General features: G+C 41.8%; 1 protein-coding gene across 4 annotated transcripts in view; it reads left to right on the forward strand.

Annotated features, from left to right (window-relative positions):
* Tnc (tenascin C) overlaps positions 1–26,064 on the forward strand; it is an 83,936-nt gene that overhangs the window by 39,787 nt on the left and 18,085 nt on the right. The window contains exons 11-16 of one of the 4 annotated variants that reach the window (XM_032902931.1): positions 4,483–4,755; positions 5,267–5,539; positions 12,064–12,336; positions 16,212–16,487; positions 20,263–20,535; positions 22,051–22,323. The exons of 1 other annotated variant lie outside the window; for it this stretch is intronic. In XM_032902931.1, coding sequence (XP_032758822.1) covers positions 4,483–4,755; positions 5,267–5,539; positions 12,064–12,336; positions 16,212–16,487; positions 20,263–20,535; positions 22,051–22,323 — 1,641 coding nt within the window. The remainder of the gene's footprint in view (positions 1–4,482; positions 4,756–5,266; positions 5,540–12,063; positions 12,337–16,211; positions 16,488–20,262; positions 20,536–22,050; positions 22,324–26,064) is intronic. 2 more of the 4 variants (XM_032902939.1, XM_032902948.1) reach the window with 2 other exon arrangements.

Consider the following 26,064-nt stretch of genomic DNA (forward strand, 5'->3'; position numbering starts at 1 on the left):
ATCTTCCCACCTTTTATACCTTAACCTGTACTCCACAGAAAATCAAACTTGTACATAACAGCACCTTTCCATGGGCTGGGTGGCCCTTTAGAGTCTGACTTCTCTGGCCTAGCTTCCACTATTCATGTCCTTGGCCATCACATGGCTGTCCCCTTATATGCTTGCTGAACCTGACTCTGTCACCAGGCCTGCATTCCTTTTGTTATATTCTTATTCTGCTCCCTGTTTTCCACTTATCATTCTTTTCAGTCTCATCCATTTCAAGTGTTATTCAAGGGCATCCTCTAGCAAGCTGTGAAAGGTACTCCCCTCCCCAACCCATCCCTGATGCTGCTCCAAGGTTCTGTGGCCACTTAACTGACTTGAGAATGGGCACTAACCACCTTACTGTCCCTGACCTCCTCCCACCCGTGAGCAGATTGTGGGGACAATCTCCTTTGTCTCCTGCTGCCTGCAGTACCTGGAATACATCCAAAGCCAGGGTGAGCGTCATGAACATCTGCAGAGATCCAGCTGCTCTGGGGCCAGCATTACCACATTTTATTTTCTCCTTTTTGTCCTTCTCTGCTTTAGCAGCTGTTTAGCACCCTTCTGGAGTAAGGAACGGGGTACTTATTCCCTGGGAATTTTTTAAGTTTGTGTAATATGAATGACAAAAGGAGAGCAGGATGACAAGAAAGGGGGAGAATGAGAGGGAGAAACATAAGCGGGAGGGAGAGTAGAAAAGGGGGCACGTTCTCTTCCAGAACAGAAGGAAACAAGTATGGTTTAGCCTCATTCTCTCCTTCTGCTCCCTCCTCCCAACTCTCCCATACTCTCCTCTTCTGTTCTTTCAGTTTTTCTCTTTCTGCTTTTATATTTCCATTAACTGAACACTACCTAAAGCCAAGGCTATGAATTCACTGCGAGCAATAAGAGACATAAAGGCGGACAATAGGTAGGAGCCAAGGACCATGAGGCATATTTTCACAGCAACCTAAGAACTCAATAGTGTCTCACATGAATTTGGGAAGTAGAAAAATGAAATTTTATCCCTTTCCACAGCTTCGGGAATTAAAGAACATTTTGCTCCAATTTGCCATTTTGATTTTCTATCAAGGAAACTGAAGCTTGTCCAAATATTTATCCTTTCAATGTACATTTACTTAATATACTACGATTACATGCTGTGAGTCAGACAGAATAGGTGGGATAGTCAGGCAAAAGAGAAACTAGAAATAGCGCACTGCAGTGGAGAAGATGGAAACAACATGCGAGTGATGTAGTTCTGCTGTTAGAGGCATAAGGAGCCACAGGAGAATAGAGGCTCGTCCTCATCACAGCTGACAAAGGGGACGAAAAGCTCAGTGGAGTCTCAGAAGAGGAACTACCTAGGTGAGTCCTTGAAGAGCAAAGGGAGGCGTTCAGGGAGAGTGCAGTGTCCTTTCCAGCAGGGGGACGAGCATCTGAGAGGCTTAAAGTCAAGGGATATTCTGTAGTCATCAAACAAGCTTAGCCCTGCCGTGTGTCCAAGTGGAAGAACAGCATTTCTAAGGCTTCGGGACTTAGGAAACAGCTGCAAAGCACAGATGTTCACGGGCTTTAGCTTTATTCTCGGTAGCTGCTGAGAACCACCAGAAAGCTTCGAGGCAGCCAAGACTTAATATTTCGAGTGTTTATTCCTAGAAAATGAGTTCAGCGCCATTTGAAGCATCATTATAGTCTTCTGACTTTATTGAATCTTCCCCTTGCTGTGAGAGAATCACTCTCTCACGTACAAAGCATACAAAGAGGTATCTGCCTCCTGCCAGTCTATGGTAACCACCATCTATATACAATGGTGGGAATCTGAAAGGCTGACGACATGGCCAGAAATTCCTTCCTGCAGCTGCTCAGCCCACCACGAGCACAGATGACAGGAGATTTGGAAATTCTGATTTCCTAGGCCCACTGACATTACTCAGAGGGTAGATTCCGAAGCACAGCTGGGAGAGAATGACAATCGCCTTTTCATTGTGGCCTGTAGGAAATCGAGAGGGTGCAAGTAGACAATGGGAACCCTTGGCTGCTGATGCAGTGAGCCCACAAGTATGTCATTCACCCCCAAAATGAAGAGTCAGCACTTACGCACAGCTTCCCAGGCTCCACTTCAACAATCGCCTGCTCTGTCTTTATTCAGAGCACCTCTCCACCCTTCTAAGTTTATTGGTGGAAGTTACCACCTTTCGCATACCTGAGCATGTGTTGGGGGTCAGCTTAGTGCGGTGTGCCAACAGCATCCATTGTAGATACGAGCACACATCACCCACATGAAACAAAGGCCATTCTATATCTTTCTTGATCTGCCTGTGGAAGAGGGAAAGGTGGGGGAGTTAGATACCCAAACAGGACGGAAGCGGAGCACCAGTGGCGACAGCACTGTGGGATCTGTGAGTTCTTTCAACTGTGGGAAGAGGTGTGACGCCGGGGAGCCTCAGGGACACAGACAGAAACGGAAGTGCGGAGATGAAATGAGTCTCCAAAGCGCCTCCGTCTAATGTGCTCTCCCCGCTCTCTGTATCTGTGAGCACTTTAACAGCTTTGCCTGTGATGGTCTATAACCTCCTCCTCCCTCCTCCAAATTAGGCCATTCGCCCTACACTTCATGCAGCCTCTCATCTGAAATCCAGTTCAAGGGAAACAATTTGATTACTGTCACGATTAGCGATAAGGCTTAAATTCCTGGAGAGGAAAGATAGTTTCTTCTTCCTCACCACCGCACAAATTCTCAATGCCAGCAAAGTCTCTGATTGGTGGTTTTAGATAGCAGGAGAAGAGAAAAAATTTCTTTTGGTGGAGGGTCTTGTTTTTGTTTGTTTGCTTGCACAAATGTCAATTTCCCTTACATGTCTTTACACATAAGGACTTTTAGAATACTTGAGAAAGGAAGACAGGCTGAGGGCTGAGCTTACTGAATTCCCAACGTGAATGGTTTAGTCATGATTGGAGGCCCTGATCCTGGCCTCACCAGAGCCCACAGTTTTCAGGGTAACTTACCTCTTAATGTCTCCCAAATCCACACACATCACCTTGAGTTTGAAGTCTCCCTCCACCCGCATGGATAGTTGAGAACTTAGAGATGTGCTCCAAAAGCATGAATTTGGATTAAAAGAGGAATCAATGGCTGCAGTGCAGGATCAAGTGTTATAAATAAAGGTTTTCTATACAAAGGCAGATGATAAAGCCTCTAGACTTTGAAGGCCAGCCCCAGCCTCTCCAACAGCTACTTAGCCATGTTATCTCAATACAAAAGCAGCCATCAGCCATGTAGAATGGGGGAAGGTATAGCTCTGCTCCACTAAAATTTCATTTATAACACAAAAATATGAATTTCGTTTGATTTCCATGAACCATGAAATATCATGGTTCTTGGGATTTTTTTTCAACCAATGCTTTCCAAATGTAAAAACTGTATCAGCCTTCTTACTCTTAGACATGGCCCACTAATTTTTCCTAGTTTATGTACCCATGTTCTAGGTCAAAATACATTTTAAAAAGTTGAAACATTGGAACTTTGTGAATGTGGGGTAATCTAAAAATCCTGAATGAAACAGATTTTATAAAAGCACTACTTGGACAATTTGCAAGATAGCGTTTTAAAAGAATGTTTTCATGGTCATATAGGGATCACTTAAAATTGCCAGCCAAGTAAACAGAAAAATGACTTGTTTTTTTTCCAAAGGAGCAAAGGCAGTTCATGCCCTTCCATTTTAAGGAACAGTTTCCAGAGAGATCCTTTGTCTGTAGGTCATGCAGAGTCCACTTAAACTCAGCCCAGGCAAATGGCCCCCTTTCAGACAAGGGAGACTGTACCGTGTTTCTGTGTTCTGGAGGCAAAGATGATGCATCCAATTTTAATAGAGCCTAATAAATTCTTCTCCCAGGTTTCAATTAGCTTCTTTCCAATTCTCAAGAATGCTATTTCGAAAGCTTGTCAGCTGTCTCAATTCATTCAGTCTTACCAGTAATTTCCACTTATCCCTACTGAAGTGGTTTGTAAAAACTGACCTGAAACTCAGGAACTGAAAAGTCCAAATTGATCTATACTGACCTTCTAGGAGAGGCCAAGGCAGCACAAAGAGAAAGGAAGTCTAAGCAGATCTAGGGATCTGCAAAATTGAGAGTTCTGGAAAAAGACCCAAGACCAGCTGAGGCTAATTCCTTGTAATGAAAACTACTTTGCCAACTGGAAACTGAGGCATGGAACTTCATTAGCAGATGAGTAGTTTTCTCTAGAACACTTGTAAACAAGAAAACATATTTCCAAAAGAAATTTCAACTGTTCAAAGGCAAATCAATGCTATACTAACCTATTTATTGCATTTTGTGGGGACAGCACCGCTGGGCATACGGGGACAATGTCTTGGTTCAGATTCTACAGGCCTTGGCCAATGGATTTGCCTCGTTCTTAAAGGCAAGCATTTGATGAATAGTATAACTGACCTTGTCTCTGTCATTGTTCAGAAGAAGTACCTTCTCTGGAAAATCTCACCGTGACCGAGGCCGGCTGGGATGGCCTCAGACTCAACTGGACTGCAGATGACCTGGCCTATGAGTACTTTGTTATTCAGGTACAGGAAGCCAACAAGGTGGAGACTGCTCACAACTTCACAGTACCTGGTAACCTCCGGACTGCATACATCCCAGGCCTCAGGGCTGCCACTCCTTATAGAGTCTCCATTTATGGGGTAGCTCGGGGCTATAAAACACCAGTGCTCTCTGCTGAGACCTTCACAGGTACTTTCCTCCTTCATTTCTAAAGCTTCTGTTTTTCCCAACAGGAAACTGACTGAGGATAATCATACTTCATTGATTTTAGAACGGCCTTGTTCAGCCACAACCTATAATGCCATGAGGTCTAATGCTGGATAGCCAGGCCATCGCGTGACATAGTTCCAAGGCCATGTTAACACTTCACATAAACAACACAATGCTGCTGTATGGAATCCATCATTGGGGACAGTCCAAATAAACCAAGGATGGTGACCCCACACTAAGGGCTGCTTATGTGCTAGAGTCAAAAGGAAATTAGCCACAGAATGAATTCCTGAATTCTCTGAAATGGATAAACTAAGAAAGCAAATATTTCCCTACACCCGTCTTCTGCTCTTTCCAAGGTTTAAAATGTTACATGAAGCATGTTTATCTAACAAATGTCATGTTTTCAGGGGATATAAAGACTGTCCTTATGTTCATGATTTCTTATATCTTACAATGACTTTTAAATGCATTCTTTGTCCTTCTCTAGGGAAAACTCCCAGTTTGGGAGAGGTGACTGTGGCTGAGGTGGGCTGGGATGCCCTCAAGCTCAACTGGACTGCTCCAGAAGGAGCCTATAAGAACTTTTTCATTCAGGTGCTAGAGGCTGACATGACCCAGACAGTCCAGAACCTCACAGTCCCAGGGGGACTGAGGTCAGTGGACCTACCTGGGCTCAAAGCAGCCACCCGCTATTACATCACCGTTCAAGGGGTCACCCAGGACTTCAGCACAGCCCCTCTCTCTGTTGAGGTCTTGACAGGTATTTTAGACCCATTCACTTCTTTTCTCCAATCCCTGTCTCTGCTTAAGAGGAATCTCATCTCTCAATGGGACTTAGACTCTTCCGTGTTGGGGCAATACTGGTGAATCACTTCTGCTTCTTTTCAAATATCTTATCCCTTATTTGGCCACGTCCTGCTCTTAGTCTAGTAGACAGTTCATACAAAACCCTGCCTACTCTTCTTTTTCAAAAGTAAGAGGTGACTTCTCTCGAAAAGTATGTTTCAATTAGAATATCCAAGAAGCTTGAAGGCAAAATTTGTAAATGAAAAATAAAATCACTCAGTTCATTTTAATACTCAAGAGCTTCCCATAAACCTAGTGGTTTATCAAGAATGGAAGTTTTGAGCAATTCTAAAAACTACCTTCCATTCCCAAAGGCTGAGAGAAAAACTTGGCTTTAATTCAAAGGATTAGAGTGCGTTCAGTACTGCAGTAAATCACGCATCCGTAGTCTACACAAACTAAAGAGCTCATCCCAATTTCAGCCAAACCCTGTCTCACCTGAACCCCAGAGTGCAGTTCCCTTTATAGCAACTTCGTCCCTGTGTATTCTCATGCAGAGAAGGTTCCAGGTCTGGGAAACTTCACAGTGACTGGGCTTAGATAGGATGTTCTTACACTGAACTGGGCCACACCAGACAGGATTTATGACCAGTTCATCCACTTGAATCCAGTAGACTAGCCAGGCAGAATGGGCCTACCACCTTACCATTCCTGGTTGACTGTGCTCCATGGAAATCCTAGGCCTCAGGACTGGTACTCCCTACACAGTCACCCTGCACGGCAAAGTCAGGGCCCATCACTCTAAATCACTTGCTGTAGAGGGCATCACAGGTACACAACCATCTTGGACCAGAGATATGATATATGCCAATCTGGCTGCTCCTAGAATAGCAAAAATCCATCATAGGTAAGTCTTACCTGATGGTTTATGGGTAGCATGAGTCTGTGACTTAGCATATCTGGACTAGAATTTTGTATTACTGGCTAGACATATTGCTTTGCATCTCTGAGCCTTTTTTTTTTACTTGCCATTGAATTAAAACTAACTCCCCTGCTTTAGAACCTTTCCATGAACAATGGATGGACTAAGAAATGAAAGCACTTGACAAAATGTTCATCATCTAGCCAGTGTTGAACAGCTAAGTGAGTAGTTGTATTATTCAGGATCCTCTAGAGAAACGGAAATTATAGAATATATATAGAATATATGAGATTTATTATGGAGTACATATGGGAGTTATTATGAGAATATATATGTGATTCATTAAAATGGCTTAAGGCTGTAGTCTAGCTAATCCAACAATGGCTGTCCACCAACAGGAAGTTTAAGAATCCAGTAATTGTTCAGTCCATGAGGCTGGGTGTCTCACCTGGTCCTTAGCATGCATGGCAATCCTGAATAAGCAGGCCCTCACATCAGAAAACGAATGGACTTACCAGCAAGAGTGAAAGCAGGCAGGCAGAGAGGAAGCCTCATTCTTCTGTGTGTTTTGTAAAGTTCCCAGTTTCATAAAGACTACCAGCAGAAGGTGTGGCCCAGCTAAAAAGCAGTTCTTCCTACCTCAAAAGATCTGGATTACAAGTGGGTCTTCCCAGTTCAAATAATTTAATTAAGAAAAAAAATTCCCCACAAGCAGGACCAGCTGCTTGGGTTTTAGTTAATTCCAAATGTAGTCAAGTTGACAACCAAGAATAGACTTCACAGTGGTAAACCCAACATTGGTTAGACAAAGCACAGGCAGTAGGTTTATGGTGCAGGAGAATAGAATTTTCTAGAGAAATCTTTTCATTACTGCTCTCAGAGACATTAAGTAATATCCAATTCCTAGTCAAATCTATTCAGGTCTGGAAACAAATCTAGACATCTTATGCCAAATTCATCTAAGCCCATTTCTGAAGTGTACTCAGAGTAAGAACCTATCCAAGAAAGGACAATACATTTAAGTTCCATGTTTTCCATTTAAGTTGAAGAGAAAAAGAACTTCATCTCAGTCTTTGAAATACTCTTGACATAAGCTGTCCCATCTATCACAAAAAGCTTTATGCTCTTCATAAGAGGTCCAGACTAGCTTCCAAGGAGGATGAAATGAATGGTAAAATTTGTGGTGATAAACTTTTGATGCTGTGCCCCTCTCCATGTGCCTTGTATTTTGATAATGACATCAAATTACCTAATTCAAATGACCAATTTTCCTGCTTATATATATACCAAGTAAACTTGCCCATTGTTGTTAAGTATATATATATATATATATATCCAATATAAAAAAATTGTTTTGATCATCTTTTTGACCCAAGTTGGCCAGGTTATCATTTTGCCTTATTCCTGGACTGGGTTGAGATAAAACAAAGGTTGTCTTGGATGTGTGGTCTAGGCTAGGGATGCTGATGAGTTCCATTTGTAGTCTACAGGCCTTGCTGCAGCTGCCAGCTCCTTTAGTAAATGGAATTTTCTGGTGAAGTCGTCTGCGCAGCAGATAAACAGTTCTCAGCAAGTGCACCTGTGTCCCTGGGCCTCCCAGAAACCCCGGGTCAGGGTTGGGACATCTTCCTCAAAGGATCCTGGGACATGTAGGAACAAGGATTATATGCTTTAGAAAGCTAGGATTTCTACAACTTCTAATCCATGGTGACTTCTGCTTTAAGAAGATGGATAAGGGTATATTTCAGTTTTTAAGGGGCTTGCCTCTTATGCTTGAGGACCCGAGTTTGATCCTCAGATCCTCATAAGTGCACAGAGGTAGAAATACTTATAATCTTAACTGAGGAAATGGGAATGAGAGGATTTTTGGAGAGCCATTCCAGTTGAATTGGTGTGTTCCAGATTCAGTGAGAGACCCTATCTGAAGCTAAGGTTGGGAGTGATTGAGAAAGATTTAATGCCAGCCTCTGGCCTCCTGCACACAACTGCATACATAGAAATTCTCTCTCTCTCTCTCTCTCTCTCTCTCTCACACACACACACACACAATTAGAGCCAAGACTGTATTGAATCCCAAGCAGTGAATTTTTCCATACCACAAAGTCAGAGTTCCTTAATCAGCAATAACTGACCACACTGAAGATCCTTCTTACATAGTAAAACAAAACTAATAATGGGACCTTCTTTGCACGTCTACTAAGCTACACAGATTCACTCTTAATTGAAAGTAAGCATGTTGATTTCACATAGCCTTGCTTTGTGATGCTGCCATCCTTCATGCCAAGGGTTAAAACGGTGGGGGAGTTTGAGCTAAGCCAGGACTCTATTGTGTAACATCATAAAGTTGAGAGAAGCTCAGAGATAAACCAGACCACCTGTCAGAACTTGGGAACATGAATTCTTCGGAAGCCCAAATACAGAGTAGGTAGCCTGTCCCAAGATGATTCTTAACCACAAGGAATAAAATGAGGCATGACTTCCCACATGACTAGGATGTTCCAAAACACATCAACAGGCTCTATCTTTTATGTTGCCATTTATCAGACAGTTTCTGTGCCTTGTCTATGATATTAAAATGTTGATAAATATCAAGTAATCATAGAACCTTACAAGATGGTACTGTCAGTTCTATTTAAAACTGAGGCTCAGAAAGAAAGCAAGATGCCCAAGATGATGCAGCTTGTCAATATCTGTGGCAGAATTCGAACCCAGGTCTGTGGACCTCCAAACCCTGCACTTTTGACTACTCCTACTTCCTTACCCTCCTCTACAATCCCACATTTTTTTGGTTGCCTTAAGCCACTGACTGTGCATTCCCAGAGATTTCCATGCTTCTGCCTTTCAAGGAGGCATGATGCAAATTTTCCTTTTCTTACTGTTTCAATTCTTCAACAAAACTATAACCAGAGTAGCAAAAATCTGAATACAAAAATACCCAGAGATTGGGAGCTACCAAAACCAAACAAAACATTCTTTCTCTTCCCTTTTGCTTTTCTGGAGTAGGGTTGTGGGGCATTTTGTCTGTCTTACTTGGTTTGTAGCACTAACAGAAAGTTCTCTGCCTTCTTCAGAGGAGATCCCTCAACTGGGAGGCTTGTCCGTGACTGAGGTCAGCTGGGACAGCCTTACACTCAACTGGACCACAGATGATCTGGCCTATAAGCACTTTATCATTCAGGTGCAGGAGGCCAACAATGTAGAGGCTGCTCAGAACCTCACAGTACCTGGGAGCCTCAGAGCTGTGGACATCCCAGGCCTCAAGGCTGATACCCCTTATAGAGTCTCCATCTATGGGTGATCCAGGGCTAGAACACCAATGCTCTGCTGATGTCTCCACAGGTATCATCTCCACTGCTCATGCTTAGTCCTCATGGTTTTCATATCTCTCTCTCTCTCTCTCTCTCTCTCTCTCTCTCTCTCTCTCTCTCTCTCTCCCCGATGACAAGGGAACTAGCTTTTTCATAGCTGATTCCTTTCTATGCATGATGCATGCTCAGAGCCCTCTCTGTGAGTAGGTCCATCATTCCAATGCCTTGGTCACAGCAGCGATGAGCCACGTAAGATACTGACACTTCGGGCCTCCAACACCCACGCTCTTGGTTTACCTGGTCAACCCCACAATGACATCTTTACATGGTGGCCTCTATTCGAAGAACCAGCCTGTTGGTTTTAACTCCCATCTGTAAGTCTGGCAGAGAATCAAAAGCCCATCTTCCCCACTTGTGAGTTTTGATGGCACACAGACCACTTATTTTAGAGACTCTTTTACTGTTTGAAAATGATGCTGCATTATTTCAAAATTTCTTGTGGAGATGTGTCCTACAGCGCTTACACTTAACTGGTGATTCTTTGAAATGAAGCGAGCACAACAGGAGAACAGAATTACGCTCCTGTAGGCAATTCTCTCAGATTTCTCTCAGTCATGGTTAGAACATCAAACTATCAAATTGTCTATCAAAGAGAGGAAACATCATACAATTCTGAATGGATGATATACCAAAGATAGTGTTGTTCTTTAGCAGGACACCCAGGAGCCCTCAGAGCAAGAAATATCCCAGGTTATAAATGTAACAGAGTTAACACCCCCCTTTTGCTCTGTGAATCAAGAGTTATTCCCTGAAGCAAGCTGCCAATCCCAATACTGGGGATGCATTCTGGTTTACTCATTACACTACTGCCGTTATAAAGCATTCAATGGGAGTCTGCCGGAGTGACCAGCTTTCCCTAACCCTGTTTTCTGTAGCTCGTCTTTACGGTGTGCCCTGATGCGTTTTTCTCATGAGACTGCTCCCCTTTTTTAGATAGTCAACTGTGACTAAAGTCTCATACCAAACCATTCCATCTCTTGATTCAAAAGGACAACTGCAATTTTTGCCTCACTTGTTACGGGAACTGTCACTGCTCTACCCATAAAACATAGGCAACCACAGTGTGGACAGCGACCTCAGGTTGCCCAGAGATTACAGTGGAGGCTCTTCTGAATTTTCCCCAGGATGTTCTTGTCTAACATCCACAAACTATTCCGTCCCAGAAGGCAGAGCAATCAATCACCCACCACTTCGGATCTTTCCTGCAGATCTCATGGTTTGGATGCCATCTGTATTCTTTTTTTTTTATGGTAGCAACATTCTTGTCTCCGACAAAGTTGGCCCATGGAGGGGAAGGGCTATAATTCATCTGTGAATCTGGGATTAGGGGTCTTTCCCCTCGCTACATAGATTGTACTAGCCTCACAAACCCCTCGCACATGCACACACTGCATGCTATATCACTACCTCTCAGAAAAGCAAAAGCACTGGCCGGACATCTCTCAAGCCAAATATTATTTCTTAGGGTTGTCTGAACTGTTTGGCTCAGCTGTCTTGGCTGCCATTGCAGGACTGGCCTTCTTGGCCCACACAGACATAAGAGAGAACATGCTATTTTAACAGATGATGAGAACAGCTGGCTGTTCCTTATCTAAAGTATGGAAAAAAATAAGAGTTACCCTGAGAGGTGGGTGGATCCTTTCAAGTGACAAAATCAGAAGCCTAGCGGTCCCACCCAGGGAGGCCCATGCTGTCAGAATTATTTAGCGCTCATTTAGATAGATAGGCACTCTCTCAAAGCAAAGGGCTCTCTCAAAGCTGATGTAGGAATCCACATAATCTTGGTCCCTGAATGCAGCTCAAGAGCCTAAAAGCTGTCAACCCTCATATCTTTTGACTGATTGCCAATGACCCTGAGGCATGGCTCTCAGAGGCAGGTCCAGCTAAGATAAAGCCAATTCCACTGAGGCCAGGCAGCCCATCTGCTGTCCTGAGGTATCTTGCCAGGCTTGATCATGAGTGGCAAATGCAATGGAGAAAAAATCTAACAGCCATACCTTCCTTTGTTCATTTCTGTCTTAACAAAACCATTTTCTCTTTCCTTGGCATCAACTGGTAGTGACAGCATTACTTTGTCTCACTGTAACCCTGAACTATCAGACCTTCCTCCTCAGGCATGGCTCTTAACCACCTCATCCTTGAAACACAGCCAAATAACTAAATAATTTGATTTGTTTCTTTTTTCTCTCCTTCCCTCTCATCTTTCAGCCAAAGAACCTGAAATTGGAAACTTAAATGTTTCTGATGTAACTCCTGAGAGCTTCAATCTCTCCTGGACAGCTACCGACGGGATCTTCGACATGTTTACTATCGAAATTATTGATTCTAATAGGTTGCTGCAGACAGCAGAACATAATATATCTGGTGCTGAACGAACTGCCCACATCTCGGGCCTTCCACCTAGTACTGATTTCATTGTCTACCTCTCTGGAATTGCTCCCAGCATCCGTACCAAAACCATCAGTACCACAGCCACCACAGGTACATGAGCATTCTCTAGTTTCTGACTCTCTCTCTCTCTCTCCACAGTCTCTCTCAGCAGGATGAAGCAGCTTGATTTCAGGGTATAAGTCATTGACTATCATCTTTCCTAGGTTGCTGGGTTGCAGTATCATCTAACAAAATTTTCTTCCGACAGCCACCTACATGGTATACTTGCATGAAGCCATATTTCTGATTATCATAAGCAGACCATTCTAAGTGTCACATGAAATTTTATCCAGATTGTCATAAATAATTTGAAGAAAGGAACTCCCTCCCTCAAAATCATCATGATAATTGCTCTGGGCTTGCAAAGATGTCTCTTCCAATCAAAATTTATGTTTTTGATTATCCTAATAGCTATCTCTCAATAGAGTCTTGAACATCCTCATACCCAAATAGCCTAGCAATTTAAGAAAAGACATGTTTTGCTTTGTTTTTTTTCTCCAGCTAAAAAAATGAAAAGAAAGAGCAAAGCTAGTTAACTCATCAGATAAGCAAAGGTACTCACACCATCCACATTACTTCAACCTCAACACCAGCTGTAGAAGAAAAGATGTGCCCTGCCTAGAATGCTGAGAGGGACATAGCAAAAAAGGAAATAATAGTCCTTCTCAGATAAGAAACATGTGATTCCAAAGGCAGCAAGCTGTTCTTGCTCTGCATATGTGATCCTGTGACATGTGTTCTATGCCAGATGACTTCTGTTGTGACTTGAGAAGGACTCAACTAGGGAGGAGTGCTTTGTCCACTCAAGCAACACTCTTAGCACATCTAAGGCAATGCCTTCTCTTTTCAGATGAATTAGCATGCTTCAGATTAGAAAAATATGTAAGGAATGTAGTTTTTCCTTAAAGTTCACATTAGAAGGTCCATGTTCTGGGGAAGCCAAGAAAAGGTTTGGTATTATAGCATCAAAATTACCTTCTGCTTCTACCAATGGTTGATGGAGACCCCCATTTATATGCTGTTTTAGATTGTTATCAGGATAATCTCTAGAAAAAGAGAGCCAGGAATATTTGGTTCCTAGTCCATTAGTGTTAAAGTATAATAGCACAGAGGGGACAAAAGTAAGTTGACCATATGTAATTGGTTTGAATTGGTTTTCAACAAAGAATAATTTTCTGCCTGAAAGGCAGAGTCTAAAACCTTATGGACTTAGTCTTCTGTGTTTTAATTTTGAGTTATAATGGTGAATTTGATGAAGATACTTTCATATGTAATCTTATTACTTAATAGACAACCCTCTTCTTAGCCACATCTCTGCTACAAATATGAACTTGGGAACTTGCCCTTAATAGCTTTCTTATAGAAGTTAGTTGTCTTGATCATCACCAAACAAGATTGGTACACTCTATCCTCAGTCATCCTGAAACTCTGCCATCTCCAGCCTCAAAAAAGGCTTCTAATCACAGCACTTACCTGCCCAGGCTGATGGGCAGACAGCATGCTCAGACCCTGATGGTCCATGCAGCCACAAATGCTTTGGGGTTCTTTAGTCTCCATTGAGGCCCCTTTGAACAACATTTTTAAAAATCAGCTACTGCCCATTTTTCATCCTTTTGCTTCTACCAGATCCATCTCAATTTAATGTAGCCATCGAATCAAAGCTCTAAAGCTTTAAAATACACTTCATCCCAAATAAAAGACCTTCATAGTCTCAATGTTCTTCCCATATACTCATTTCAGTCTGGAGTTGCTCTGTCTTGAGTTAACATGACTTGCTTTTGTTTGAGTTCCTAAACCATCTTTTCCTCCACTCTTCAACAATCTTTCCTCATAGCACCCATTCTCATCTGCCTGTGGTACTTCTAATCAAAGCCTGCCTGTGTCCCATTCAAAGGAATGTCTGCATGCTGTTTTAGGTCAAAATGATCTGTAGTCTCTTTTCATTTGCCTGGGTTTTATACATTAGTTGCTGCCCTTAGAATGCTAAGAAGGGACCTTATATTACAACCAAAATCTCACGAGAAGACCCAGTAGGGTCCATCTTGTTTCTGAGATTTTCGTTTGTCTAGATTCCTGACAGGCTGCTCTCTTTTGACATCTACTCTGTCGAGCATGCACTGTCACCCGCTGTTGTCTGTTTCAAAGCACCAGAACTTTCTTCCCATCCATCATCTTGTCAAAATTCCAATGCATGTGGTGAATACTCAGAGCATTAAATCTTTAAACATGTCTATCTTTCTTGGAAGCAGACAGCATGTCAAAGAAATGTTCATGAGAGAAGTGGTGGGAGAAAAATGTCCCTTACCTGCATGGAACACTGATCAAACCCTAACTAGCATTCTCTTTCTGGGATTTGTCTTATATCTCACCATGCACTGTGGTTATATCCTCTGAGAGTTGGCTGAAGATAATGCTAACCTCAGAAATCAGGGCCTCCCTTCTTCCCTCCCTCCATTTGCATGATGAATGTGTTGGCACTGCCAGTCTTCTTACGGTAGCATGAGAATAATTATAGACTGCATCTTTAATTCAAGAGATGCCTTCCACAGCAGAGGACGGTGAAGAGCTGAGTTCCATCTGGAGGACTTTATCCTCTGTGTGGTTGTAAAAACACTGCCAAAGTGGGAGCAAAAACTACAGCCTTATCAGCACCTCAGAATGACAGGAAAGAAAAAGCATGTCATTGCTCTGACTGTAAGCTGCTTCTGAGCCAGATCGGGTTGCATCCTCAGAGACTTTAGAGCCTCTCTGCCATGGAGTCTTACAGTTAAATCTTACTCAGAGGAGCCTATTCTTATCTCTAAATATTGGAACTGAAACAAAACAACTCCCAGGTTAGAAAAAGAGTTTGCCTCTTTCCAACCCTAAATCCTATCAATAGCTCAGTCTTCTAGGGCTACTGGTTCCCTTTAAAATCAACCTGGTTTCACTCACTTCACATTCATATTACTTAATAAATGACTAGGAATCTGGCCCCACATATGTCTCAGTTAACACTAGCTATGAAGGCCTATTATGTTAAATGAATTTTTCATATTACTGACTATTTAAGAAACAAGATAAATTCTACCTCAGCAGAATTTTCTCTTTATAAAGGCTCCATTAAGCAAACTCCCTAATCAAAGAATTTGGTGTTTAACTTCAAGTTTTCCTACAGCTTTTGCATCTACTAAACGTTTATTAATGTAATCCATCTTCACTTGTATAGCATTTGGGGTGAGGTATGGATTTTCCTATTATGCATGCATTTAAGTTTCCAATATCCTTGAAGAAATCCCACATAGATATGAATACTAGCCTTTAGTTGTGCATCCATATAGGTCAAAAGAACACTAGGAAAACCCCCTAGAAGCACTTTCTAAAGAATGCTCAGTGGGATAGCATCTCACTGAGGCATTTAGAGACATTCCTAAGATATGGCTCCAAATCTTAGCAAAGCTGTGGTGAACAAGACTGCACATATTTATTTACAGAACAAGATTTTCAAGGCCATTGAAGGGAAGTATGCTCTGTGAATCTTATTGGTAAAAGGAAATGGTTGCTGTTTATGATGGATGTCTCTACATGAAGATGTCTTTCCCTGGGATAGCTTGACCTCAGAGATTCTGGAAAATGTAGCCGCAATATCTTTTTATATGAGTCCTATCTGTACTTCTGATGACTGGTTAACTCTCCTTTACAAATGGCTCTAAAAAGCTTTTACACTTTAAAGGAACATAAACAAATGATTGCAGAAAAAATCAGTAACTTCTTTGTCACATAGTAAATGCAGGCATAAGTATTGCCTGACATTCCTTTTTTTCTGCAAGTATTTGCTTAAATACAGACATTCAAATTCTATGGAAAATGCTGACAAAAATCTGTTTCCTCCAATAACATCTCTCTCTCTTTCTCTCTCTGTTTCTTCCCATGTTCCTTTCCTTCAGAGCCAGAACCACAGTTGGGCATGCTAATCTTTAGCAATATTACTCCTGACAGCTTCCATGTGTCATGGACCACACAAGCTGGGCTTTTTGCAAAGATTGTTATCAATGTGAGCGATGCTCATTCACTGCACGAGTCTCGGCAGCTCACAGTCCCGGGAGATGCACAGCAAGCTCACATCACAGGCTTGGTAGAGAACACTGCCTATGATGTCAGTGTGACAGGCACCACCTGGGCTGGTGACCCCACCAGACCCCTCACTGCCTTTGTCATTACAGGTACTCAAAGGTTCTCTTTGTCAGTTTAGGATTCTGAGAAAAGGAGTTAGGCATTCTAAAGAAAAATCCAATCCCAAACATCGTCTTGACTCCAAATGTAAAGGTCTTTATTTTTAACCTACAGGAAATGAATATATTAGAATATATATGGTACGAAGTGATATTTTAGCATACGTATTTATTGAAGAATGACCAAATCAAATCAATTAATATATCAATCATGTCATCTACCTTTTGTGATAATATTTAAAATCTAATCTTTCAGCAAATTGGAACATCTGTCATTATTATTAATTGTAGCAACTGTTTTGTGAACTAGCTCACTGAAGCTTATTCCTACTGGCCAGTTGAACTTTGTGCCCTTTGAACAATGGCAAGTGGCCAGCCCCACCTCTGGTAACTGGTATTTTCCTTGCTACTTCTATCAGTTCAATTTGTCAAGATTCTCCATAAAAGGGGGATTATAACGTGATTTCTCTTCCTATGCTTGGCTTATTTCACTGAATGTTCTCCAGGCTTACCTAGGAAGTCAAGAATGACACAATTCCCTTCTTTTATGGCTAGATAGTAGTCTCCTATGTGTACTTAGCAGATGTTCTTACTGACGTAGCCACTGAAGGTAACGGATTGCTATGCAACGTTATTCACAATAGCAGAGATGGCAAATGTAAATTTCTAACCACTAAAAGCAATGCCACCCCTGAGAAGAGTTACAGCCCCTTTTGGAAGCGCTTCACGCTTGTATAGAGCTTTGGGTATCTTTTTGCCAGTTTTGTAGGATACTTTATCCATGGCTCAGAGAGTGAAATCTAAATTAGCAAAGATCTAGAGCAGGGATTATGTCCATAAATTGTGGTATGTAGGATGTAAAGAAACTAATGTCCTAAGCCAACCCCAAGCCAACCTCCCCCCAAACACTTATTCTTAAAACAGTTGAACCCAGAAACTGACAAGTTCAACCTAGGACGATAGATGAATGCTAAACTTTACACACTTACTAAATTTGAACTGTGATGTTTCTATGGACCATATAAGGAGATGCTTCCTACTCTGTCCTGATCTTAAGTTGATGAGAAAGGCTGTCAATGGTTTTAGAAAAGTAAATCTCTAGCTTGACAAACCTCTCTTTAAAATGCTTAGAAATTCTCTTCTACTAAACTCTCAGGAGATAGATGTAGTCGTCTGACTCTTAAACTAAGCTATCCACCCCACCCTTTGAAGTCTAAATTATTATAAATGAGCTATGTTAATAAATACAGCTAACTAATTGTAGTGGCTGATTTCTAAACCTCTCCCATATCATCTTACCTATTTTGCTTACCTAATTTGCTCTGGCAAATTGCAAATTTGTTTGTACCCTAAGTTCCTTCTGCTAGGAAAGAAGGTACCCACTGGTGCTGCTGGCCATCTATACTAGAACCATAGCAGACACAGTGAAAAGTAACTGCCTAGCCTCTACTGGATCCTCTACCAATGTTATATACCCCTGTCACTTCCCAACAGTATGAGGAGAATGGGCTTGTTAAAAGTAAATAAGGCGGGGCTGTAGATCAAAGTTAAATTCACTTTACAGCATGAGTAAGGCCTTAGATTTGCTTCTCATTCCTGTATATAAATAGCTAAAAGAACCAACAAGCCCAGAGGAAACAATAGAAACATGCCTTATAACTTCCTCTTAGTAGAAAGTTGGGTATATTGTAGTGTAAGATTTAAAATACTTTTTTCTTTTCAATTATCAAATGTAAATTTAAGCTGGTTTATTTTTTTTTTAAGTTCAGCAGAAAGAATAGAGTGAGAAGCCTCTTCTTACTCTAAGCAATCAGACCCCATCAGGCCCTTACATGTCACCTTCTGAAGGACCTCCCACAGAACAGAGAAGCCAGGGAGGCTCAAAGAGCAGCCCTCAGGAAGGAAACATAGATCCAGTTACAGCATTGTTTCTGCTAATCCATAAAGTGAAAAGACTCTACATTTTGAAAGAGGCACACCAAAAAAGAAACAAAAAATGAAAAGGAAAGACTGTAGGGGAGACCAAGCCCTTGATTGACTAATTAGCCCAAAAGTACCTGTTTTCACTGGAATTCGCTGCTTTAATAGCATGGAGTTACAGAGGCCAGCTATCAAAGAAGGGCACCACTTATCTAAACAAAACCAACATTTGAGATCCTTGTTTTACAAACCAAGAATGTTTGCTTGGTAAAAACAATTTCATATTTGCTTTGAGAGAGTTACGACTCTTAGGAAATCTTATGAGAAAAAAAAATCTCTCAAAATAAACATCAACTGTTTCAAAATCAACACAGGAAGTCCAAACCACAGCCAAGTTTAAATCTCTGCTTGTGGATGAAGGCACTCATTCACTTATTCATTCAGATGTCAATTACTTCTTTTTAAACATTGTCTTAGTATCCTAAGGGGACTTGACCGTAGGCATTAGTGTAAGGCCATTTATCACTCTGAAACGTCTGTTAGCTGCAACAACAACAAGAGAGAGGAGAGAGAGGGGGGGGATTCTAAATCACATGCTGCTAAAGCAGACTTGAGCATGGAATTTCCACCCCTCACCCCTTTGATATTAATTAAGTACATTCAGCATTGCTAAGTGCTGGATGAGGGTGCACTGGCCTTCTCTCATCTTTTTTATTAGAGCTGTGTCCCCACTGATATGTCAGAGCACTTGATAGCATTTACTAATTTAAGCATTGGCTTTGGATGTGCAAAGAAAACTGAGCTTGGAGCAAGAGGGCCTTGGAAAAGTTGAGACTTTCTTTTCCCATTGATGTCCTGGAGGCCAGCAGACAAAGAGCAACACCTATCTTACAGCATTGTTGTGTTAGACTGGATCAACGATCCGTAGCCTCCTCAACTGGGACTTGTTTTCAGAAACTTGACTACCATGAGGTGACTCTTTAGAAAGCTTAGATGTGCGAAAAGGCCCCTCAGCAAATAGGGAATGAGCGCGTCTAGGACACAGATGTTTGGTGAATAGACAAAGAATGAAACCAAGATGACAGAATATGTTCTTGCTTTCTAACTTAACCCAGAAAAAACAAACAACATAAGAATTGCCAAACCTTAGGATCCCTTCCTGGTTTGTGAATATAAATTGTTAATTTGGATGAATAACAACACAACAAACCTTATTGCTCCTGTGATCTCAGTTTATGAAACACTCTCACTCACTACTTAGCCCAAATGATTGTATTCAAAGTATGAACCAGATTGAGATGTGAAATAATACAAAAAAAAATGCTTGCAACAACCAATTTTTAAAAAAAAATCTGATTTGCTTCAAAACAAAAAACAGCAGGAAGTAGATAAAGGTCCCAAAGTGACACAGGGTGTCCTATTTGTATAGGGAGGCATGGATGGCCCAAGTTAGACTGAAGGCCTTGCTCTATCACACCTCGCTAGGTTAAGACTTGGGCCAAATCAGCCAACCATTATAGAAACTTTTCTTTTGACCTATGATTGGGAATGACGGTTACTGTACAGTCTTGTTAAGAAAGCTACAGTATAAGGCACCCAAGATATTATCACTAAATGTTCCTTTTCTGAGCATTTAACTCCAGGGATACTTGACTAGAATCTAAAAGTAATCTTAAACATTTAACTCGTGAGACAATTGACTGGGAATCTATCTGTGTTCTTGGTGTCTTTAGCTTTTAACTCACGGGATGGTTGACTGGTAATCTATCTGTTCTTGGGGCTGCACTCTGCCCTAGCCAAATCAGTGCTGCTAACCTGAGTCATTTTCACTCCTCCCTTCTTTCAGAGGCCTTGCCCCTTCTGGAAAATTTAACCATTTCCGACACTAATCCCTACGGGTTCACAGTTTCCTGGATGGCATCGGAGAATGCCTTTGACAGCTTTCTAGTAACGGTGGTGGATTCTGGGAAGCTGCTGGACCCCCAGGAATTCACACTTTCAGGAACCCAGAGGAAGCTGGAGCTTAGAGGCCTCATAACTGGCATTGGCTATGAGGTCCTGGTCTCCGGCTTCACCCAAGGGCACCAAACAAAGCCCTTGAGGGCTGAGACCATTACAGGTATTTCAATTCAAGAGAGCCATCGACTCCTCTTCCTGGTCCCTTTCTGTGTAGTCTGTCTACAGATCCCTGTGATTTTAACATTGTCTGTGTTTTCCACTTAATGCACAGATGTCCCTTGTTCTCTCATGTCCTCCACATGTTTTCCCTTTTTTTTTCATTCTATTGAGTACTGACATCCCCCATCTTAGAAAGGAGAAGGTCGAAATGTTTCTCTTCAGTGTTCCAAATCCTTTAGTGTCCATGTCTTGCCTGTAGCTCTCACATGCTTACTACAATTACTTTCATTTGTGTTCATCCTGGCTGGTTCTCAGCTACATTTCAGCCTTCTCAAAAGAAATATACCAGTGAGTATATTTTGAAAAAGTATTTTAAAATCCTTTCTATTTCAAATTCTCAACCTGTGATCTTAACCAACTTACCCAATGGTCTTATCATTGGGAACTAAATGAAATGTATTATACCCACCTTAAAAAAAAAACTAATATCAGAGAGATTCTTCAACACAGACTAAATCCATAATGTTCTCAAGACTAATATTTCCTACAGAGATATATTAATAATTTTAACACTTGAAAAACTGTGTTTCCCAAAGTATTTCTAGAGAAAACAAGCACTAATGACTGTTTAAAGATCTCATTTGATAACATTTCCTGTTCAGTTAAGTTTGGAAATAGGATCTTCAACCACACAGGCTTCTCAGAATCTCTTACTGTCCATCTCACAGAGGACAGCATTTCCCAAACTTGTTTGACAAAGGAATGCCTTGTAAAGGATAAGGAGAAAACAGGAATAGTTTGCTTTGAGCACACTTTGGGAAACTCAGCTTCAGATTTATTTTGACTGAGTTTTGTCTAGTTACCAGAATGAAACTCTGGGTACAAAACATATATAATTATATCTCAGGGGCTTCTAAGCCTCATCCTACCATCTAAATGGTAAACCAGCAAGGAAAGAAAATTCAACGGAAAATAATAGGAGTCTTCTTCCGGAGAGCAGCTTCCAAGAACAAAGCCAAAAGACCATAACATTTTAAGTCATTTTGCTTAGGCTTGGGGGAAATATAATCATCAGAATCATCGTGGACAGCTCCACAGATCATTAAAGTTGGTTTATTTGTCTTTTCAAAAGGAAAAGAAACAGAGCTCACAGCGGATGGGCACTCAGCCACTGGAAGACAAAAAGCAAATGTAAACAAGTTACGGCTTTGAACTTGTTTAATAATGTATGGGAGGGGCCAATGCTGAGTCCAGATGTGGACCGATGCAGTTACTTTTAGACAAAACTCACAGATGCAGGCGTATGCTTGGCTTGTATTGAATGTGTCAACTCCATGTTCTCCCTCTCCTCCCCCTACTAGACTTTTTCATGTAGAATGGTTTTCTTCCCGGGTATCTCAGGACACTCTGTCTCTGAGGCAGCACTGCATTCTGATACTCCACCAGAAGGAAGACTTCGTGAATGGCTAAGTAATGCTCTGTCTCCTCCTTCTTCCACCATCTTCTCTCCCTCTAGAAGCTGAACCGGAAGTTGACAACCTTCTAGTTTCAGATGCTACTCCAGACGGTTTCCGTCTGTCCTGGACTGCTGATGAAGGGATATTCGACAGTTTTGTTATCAGGATCAGAGATACCAAAAAGCAATCTGAACCACAAGAAATAACCCTCCCTTCCCCCGACCGTACCAGGGACATAACAGGTCTCAGAGAGGCCACTGAGTACGAAATTGAACTCTATGGAATAAGCCGTGGAAGGCGATCCCAGCCAGTCAGTGCCATAGCAACAACAGGTACTGTAAACAAACAGGTGCATAGCAACAGTGGGACCTATAAACAGAGGAAAATGGACTCTTCTTCCTGTAGGGCTGCATAATCACAAGAGCTCTGGAGTGAACCAGACAGATCCTGGTTCCTTTAACCATAGAATGTGTTCTCCTAGACTTTTTTTTGTGCCAAAAAAAAAGTGTATGAGTCCAATTATTTAGCAAGGTGGAGAAGATTCAGTGCGTTAATTCATGTAAAACCCACAACACGGGACCTAGAATGTAGCAAGGGCATCATGGTGTCTCTCCTATATCATCATCTTGACAACTACTGGACATTCAAACACTTCCTCCTATCTCATAGTATCCAAGAATACAATCCCTTGTTCTTTGGTCAGATGTTCCAGTTGCACTGGATGAGTGAGGGTTGGTGGAGACGTGGAACCGAGGCCTGTGAGGATTATAACAGGCTTATAAAATGTCCCACATGAACTATCAATACAGTGGTTAGCCAAACTGAAGGATGGAGCTGGTAAGGCTAGCACAACAGTCTTCCTGGGGCTCACAAATAAGAGCAGACAGTGCATGTAAGAGCCCTGTACATGGGAAATAAGACCCTTTTTCCTATTGGCTATGTTAAGGAGAAAGGAAAAGATGGCTAGAACACCATTACTATGGTCATAAAACTTATGTGACTCTTTAGAGGGAGAAACAAAGACTTGAGACTCTGGTACTTTTAGAAACTGAGGGAATAGTCAAGATGGCATTACATAGAGACAGCGCCTGCAAAGGAATCTGAGGAAGGAATCAGAAAATCCCAAGGAAAGGATTATCACCGAGAAATGACATGCTACACACAAAGGATGTGTCTTCTGATGCATCAAGAATCTGAGGCCCAGAAAGCTGAAGTGCTGTGCCTAAGGTCATGCTGCTATAATGAGCTTACTGTGACAATGTGACTAGTTATTTTAATAAGCAAGATGACAGGTAACCCGTGAATGTATACACTGGCTGTGTCTAACAGACACAGGGAATATTAGTTCCAACTTGCTATGTTATGAAATGTTTTATTGTATGAATATGTAGGAGATGGTTTGGGTGTGTGTGTGTGTGTGTGTGTGTGTGTGTGTCTGTGTGTGTGTGTTTGTGTCTGTGTGTGTCTGTGTGTGTATCTGTACATTTCTGTATCTGTTTGTGTGTGTTTACTTGCATGTAGAAGCCAGAAATCAAGTTAACCTTAGGTATCATTCTCAAAGGCCATCTACTCTCTCTCTCTCTCTCTCTCTCTCTCTCTCTCTCTCTCTCTCTCTCTCTCTCTTTCTCCCCCCCGCATGTGTGTGTGAGTGTACATGTAATAAAGACAAAGAAACAGATATATTGGGTGTGTCATATATATATATATATGTATATGTATGTGCAAACATCTGAGTATGCAGGTGCTCATGCCTACATGTGCACAGAGGCCAGGGAAGAAAGCAGGGTGACCTGCTCTATCACTATCTACCTTGTTCTATTTAGACAAGGCACTTTACTGACCTTGGAGCTGGGCTTTTGACCAGCAAGCTCCAGGGATTTCCCTGCATATATGTGCACATAGTATCAGACTCATAAACTCATGGCCACTGTGCCTGGCTTTTTATGCAGGTGCAAGAGACTTCTACCCAGCACCTCACACTTCCCATGGAGCCAACTCCCCAACCCACCTTACTCTTTTACACTGTACCCCTGACTAAGACCCAGGGCTTACCAATCCAGCTAGATTGACAGGCCAGCAAGTTCCAAGGATCCTGTCACTGTCTCCCCCAGTCATTAGATTGCAAGTGTGACACCATGTCCAGTATTTTGCATAGCTGCTTTGCATTTGCTACACACAAAGGATCTCAGTCTTGTCTATTGGTGCATCAAGATGCTCACTTATGCAGTAAGCAAGCTGCAGACTGAGCTACTGTCTCAGCACCACAACAAAATACCGTATTGTAACAAGAGACAGGATCTACCCACAGAAACTACAGCCAGTGCTTGTAGACAAGGAGCTGGTACATTAATGTAGCTGGAGGAAGGCACTGCTCTTTCTGTGTACAGTAGCCCCAGTTCACATAGAGTGGTTAAGTGTGGCTGTGCTCCAGAGTATCCCACCCTAACGTTGATCTCCATCTCTCTATGGCTGCCACAGAACGGCTCCAGATTAGAAGCAGGGACAATCTTGGTTTATAAGCAACTGCTCCTCAAAGTTCCAATCACTGATTTTGTTTTGCCGATTTTTTTTCTATAAGCCCTGTAGTTCTAAAGAAAAAAACAAAAAAGAATAATCATGAGTTGATTTGCTTTTATAAGAACAAAAGAAAAACCAGAGCCTGCTTTGTTAGGAAGATCCCTTCTTGGGGTCTTAAATTCACAAAGAGAAAAACACATATGTGCATGTGCACCATATGTAAACAATGTGTTCATGGGTGCCTGCACACTCAAGCTCCAGGACCAGGAGAGTCCAGAAGACATGATATAAGCACAGCAAAGACATGCCTAACTTCACCTTCAGTCCCCAGCTTCAAGTGTGCCTTTTATCTGTTCATTCCCCTGTTCTCTCTCTTCCCTCAAACCACCATGAGCCCTCCTCAACAGCGACCTGTCCCTCTTACCTTCTGATAATTGTCTGCTGTGATTCCTCCTCGTAAGCTATTTCTGTCTGGCTATAAGCTGTTCACCATTGAGTAACCAGAGCATCAAGGAAGGCAGTACAAGCTAGTGGTTAGCCTAATTCATATTAAATGACCAATGCAAATTTGTAGAAAGAGAACTAAGTTTTAAATGGTGGATTATTGCCAATAACAAAAGGCATTCATTATAGATTTTGAAAGGCAAGGTTTTATAGGAAAGCAAGCAAAATCATTTTAAGGGTTTTTAATCAAGTCCATGTATTTAACTACTGGAAGTTCTTTCTTTATTGAGTCTAATTGTGAAGAAATCATTATTACATAGGTCTCTCTAACTCTTGCATATGTATGTGTGCATGGCATGCATGTGTGTCCACACCTGTGGAACCGTAGAGTTTGAGAGCTTCAAGTGCGTGTGTGTTCAGGCTTACAGAGGTATGTCTTGCTCTAGCACCCTCCACCTTATATACTGAGGCAAGATCTCTCACTAAAACCCAGAGTTTGATAATTCACTGGGTCTAAATACCTGAAGTTCATAGGAGGGGAGGAGATCTCTTTCCTCTGCTTCCTGAGAACTGGGGTTACAGACAAGTCATTGTGTCTACCCCACTTGTATGTGGATACTGGACGTCTAAACTCAGACCATTATGTTTGTGAAGTTAGACTTGTACCTCTTATGCCATACCCCAGCTCCCTTCCAACTTTTGAATAGGTGTGAGTCTAGTGTTCTGTGCTTAGCTATCTCTTATAGGGCTCAGGACTTGAGGACCCCATGGCAGAAAGTTACATACTGAAGTAGCATATACCTAGGAAGCTTTTTAGTGTAAAATTATTAGGTCCACTGCTCCTGGAATTCCACCACTATTGTGACTTTGCTACAGATGATGCCTGGTGGCTTTCCTAACTACCTCTTGCAAACACATGCCCCTGAGTAAGTAGTGGATGTTGCTACTCATTCTTACAGCATATAAGACAGTGTAGATATTATTGCCATTGTTCAGATGAGAATACTGTGATCTAAAGAAGAAAGCTTTGTTTATAAGACACAGATTGTAAAATGTAGCATAACCGATGTCAGTCAGAGGGTTTCCAGTTAGAACAAGTCAGTGAATTGAGT

This window comes from Rattus rattus, chromosome 1 (assembly GCF_011064425.1).
Source record: "Rattus rattus isolate New Zealand chromosome 1, Rrattus_CSIRO_v1, whole genome shotgun sequence".
Lineage (NCBI taxonomy): Eukaryota > Metazoa > Chordata > Mammalia > Rodentia > Muridae > Rattus > Rattus rattus.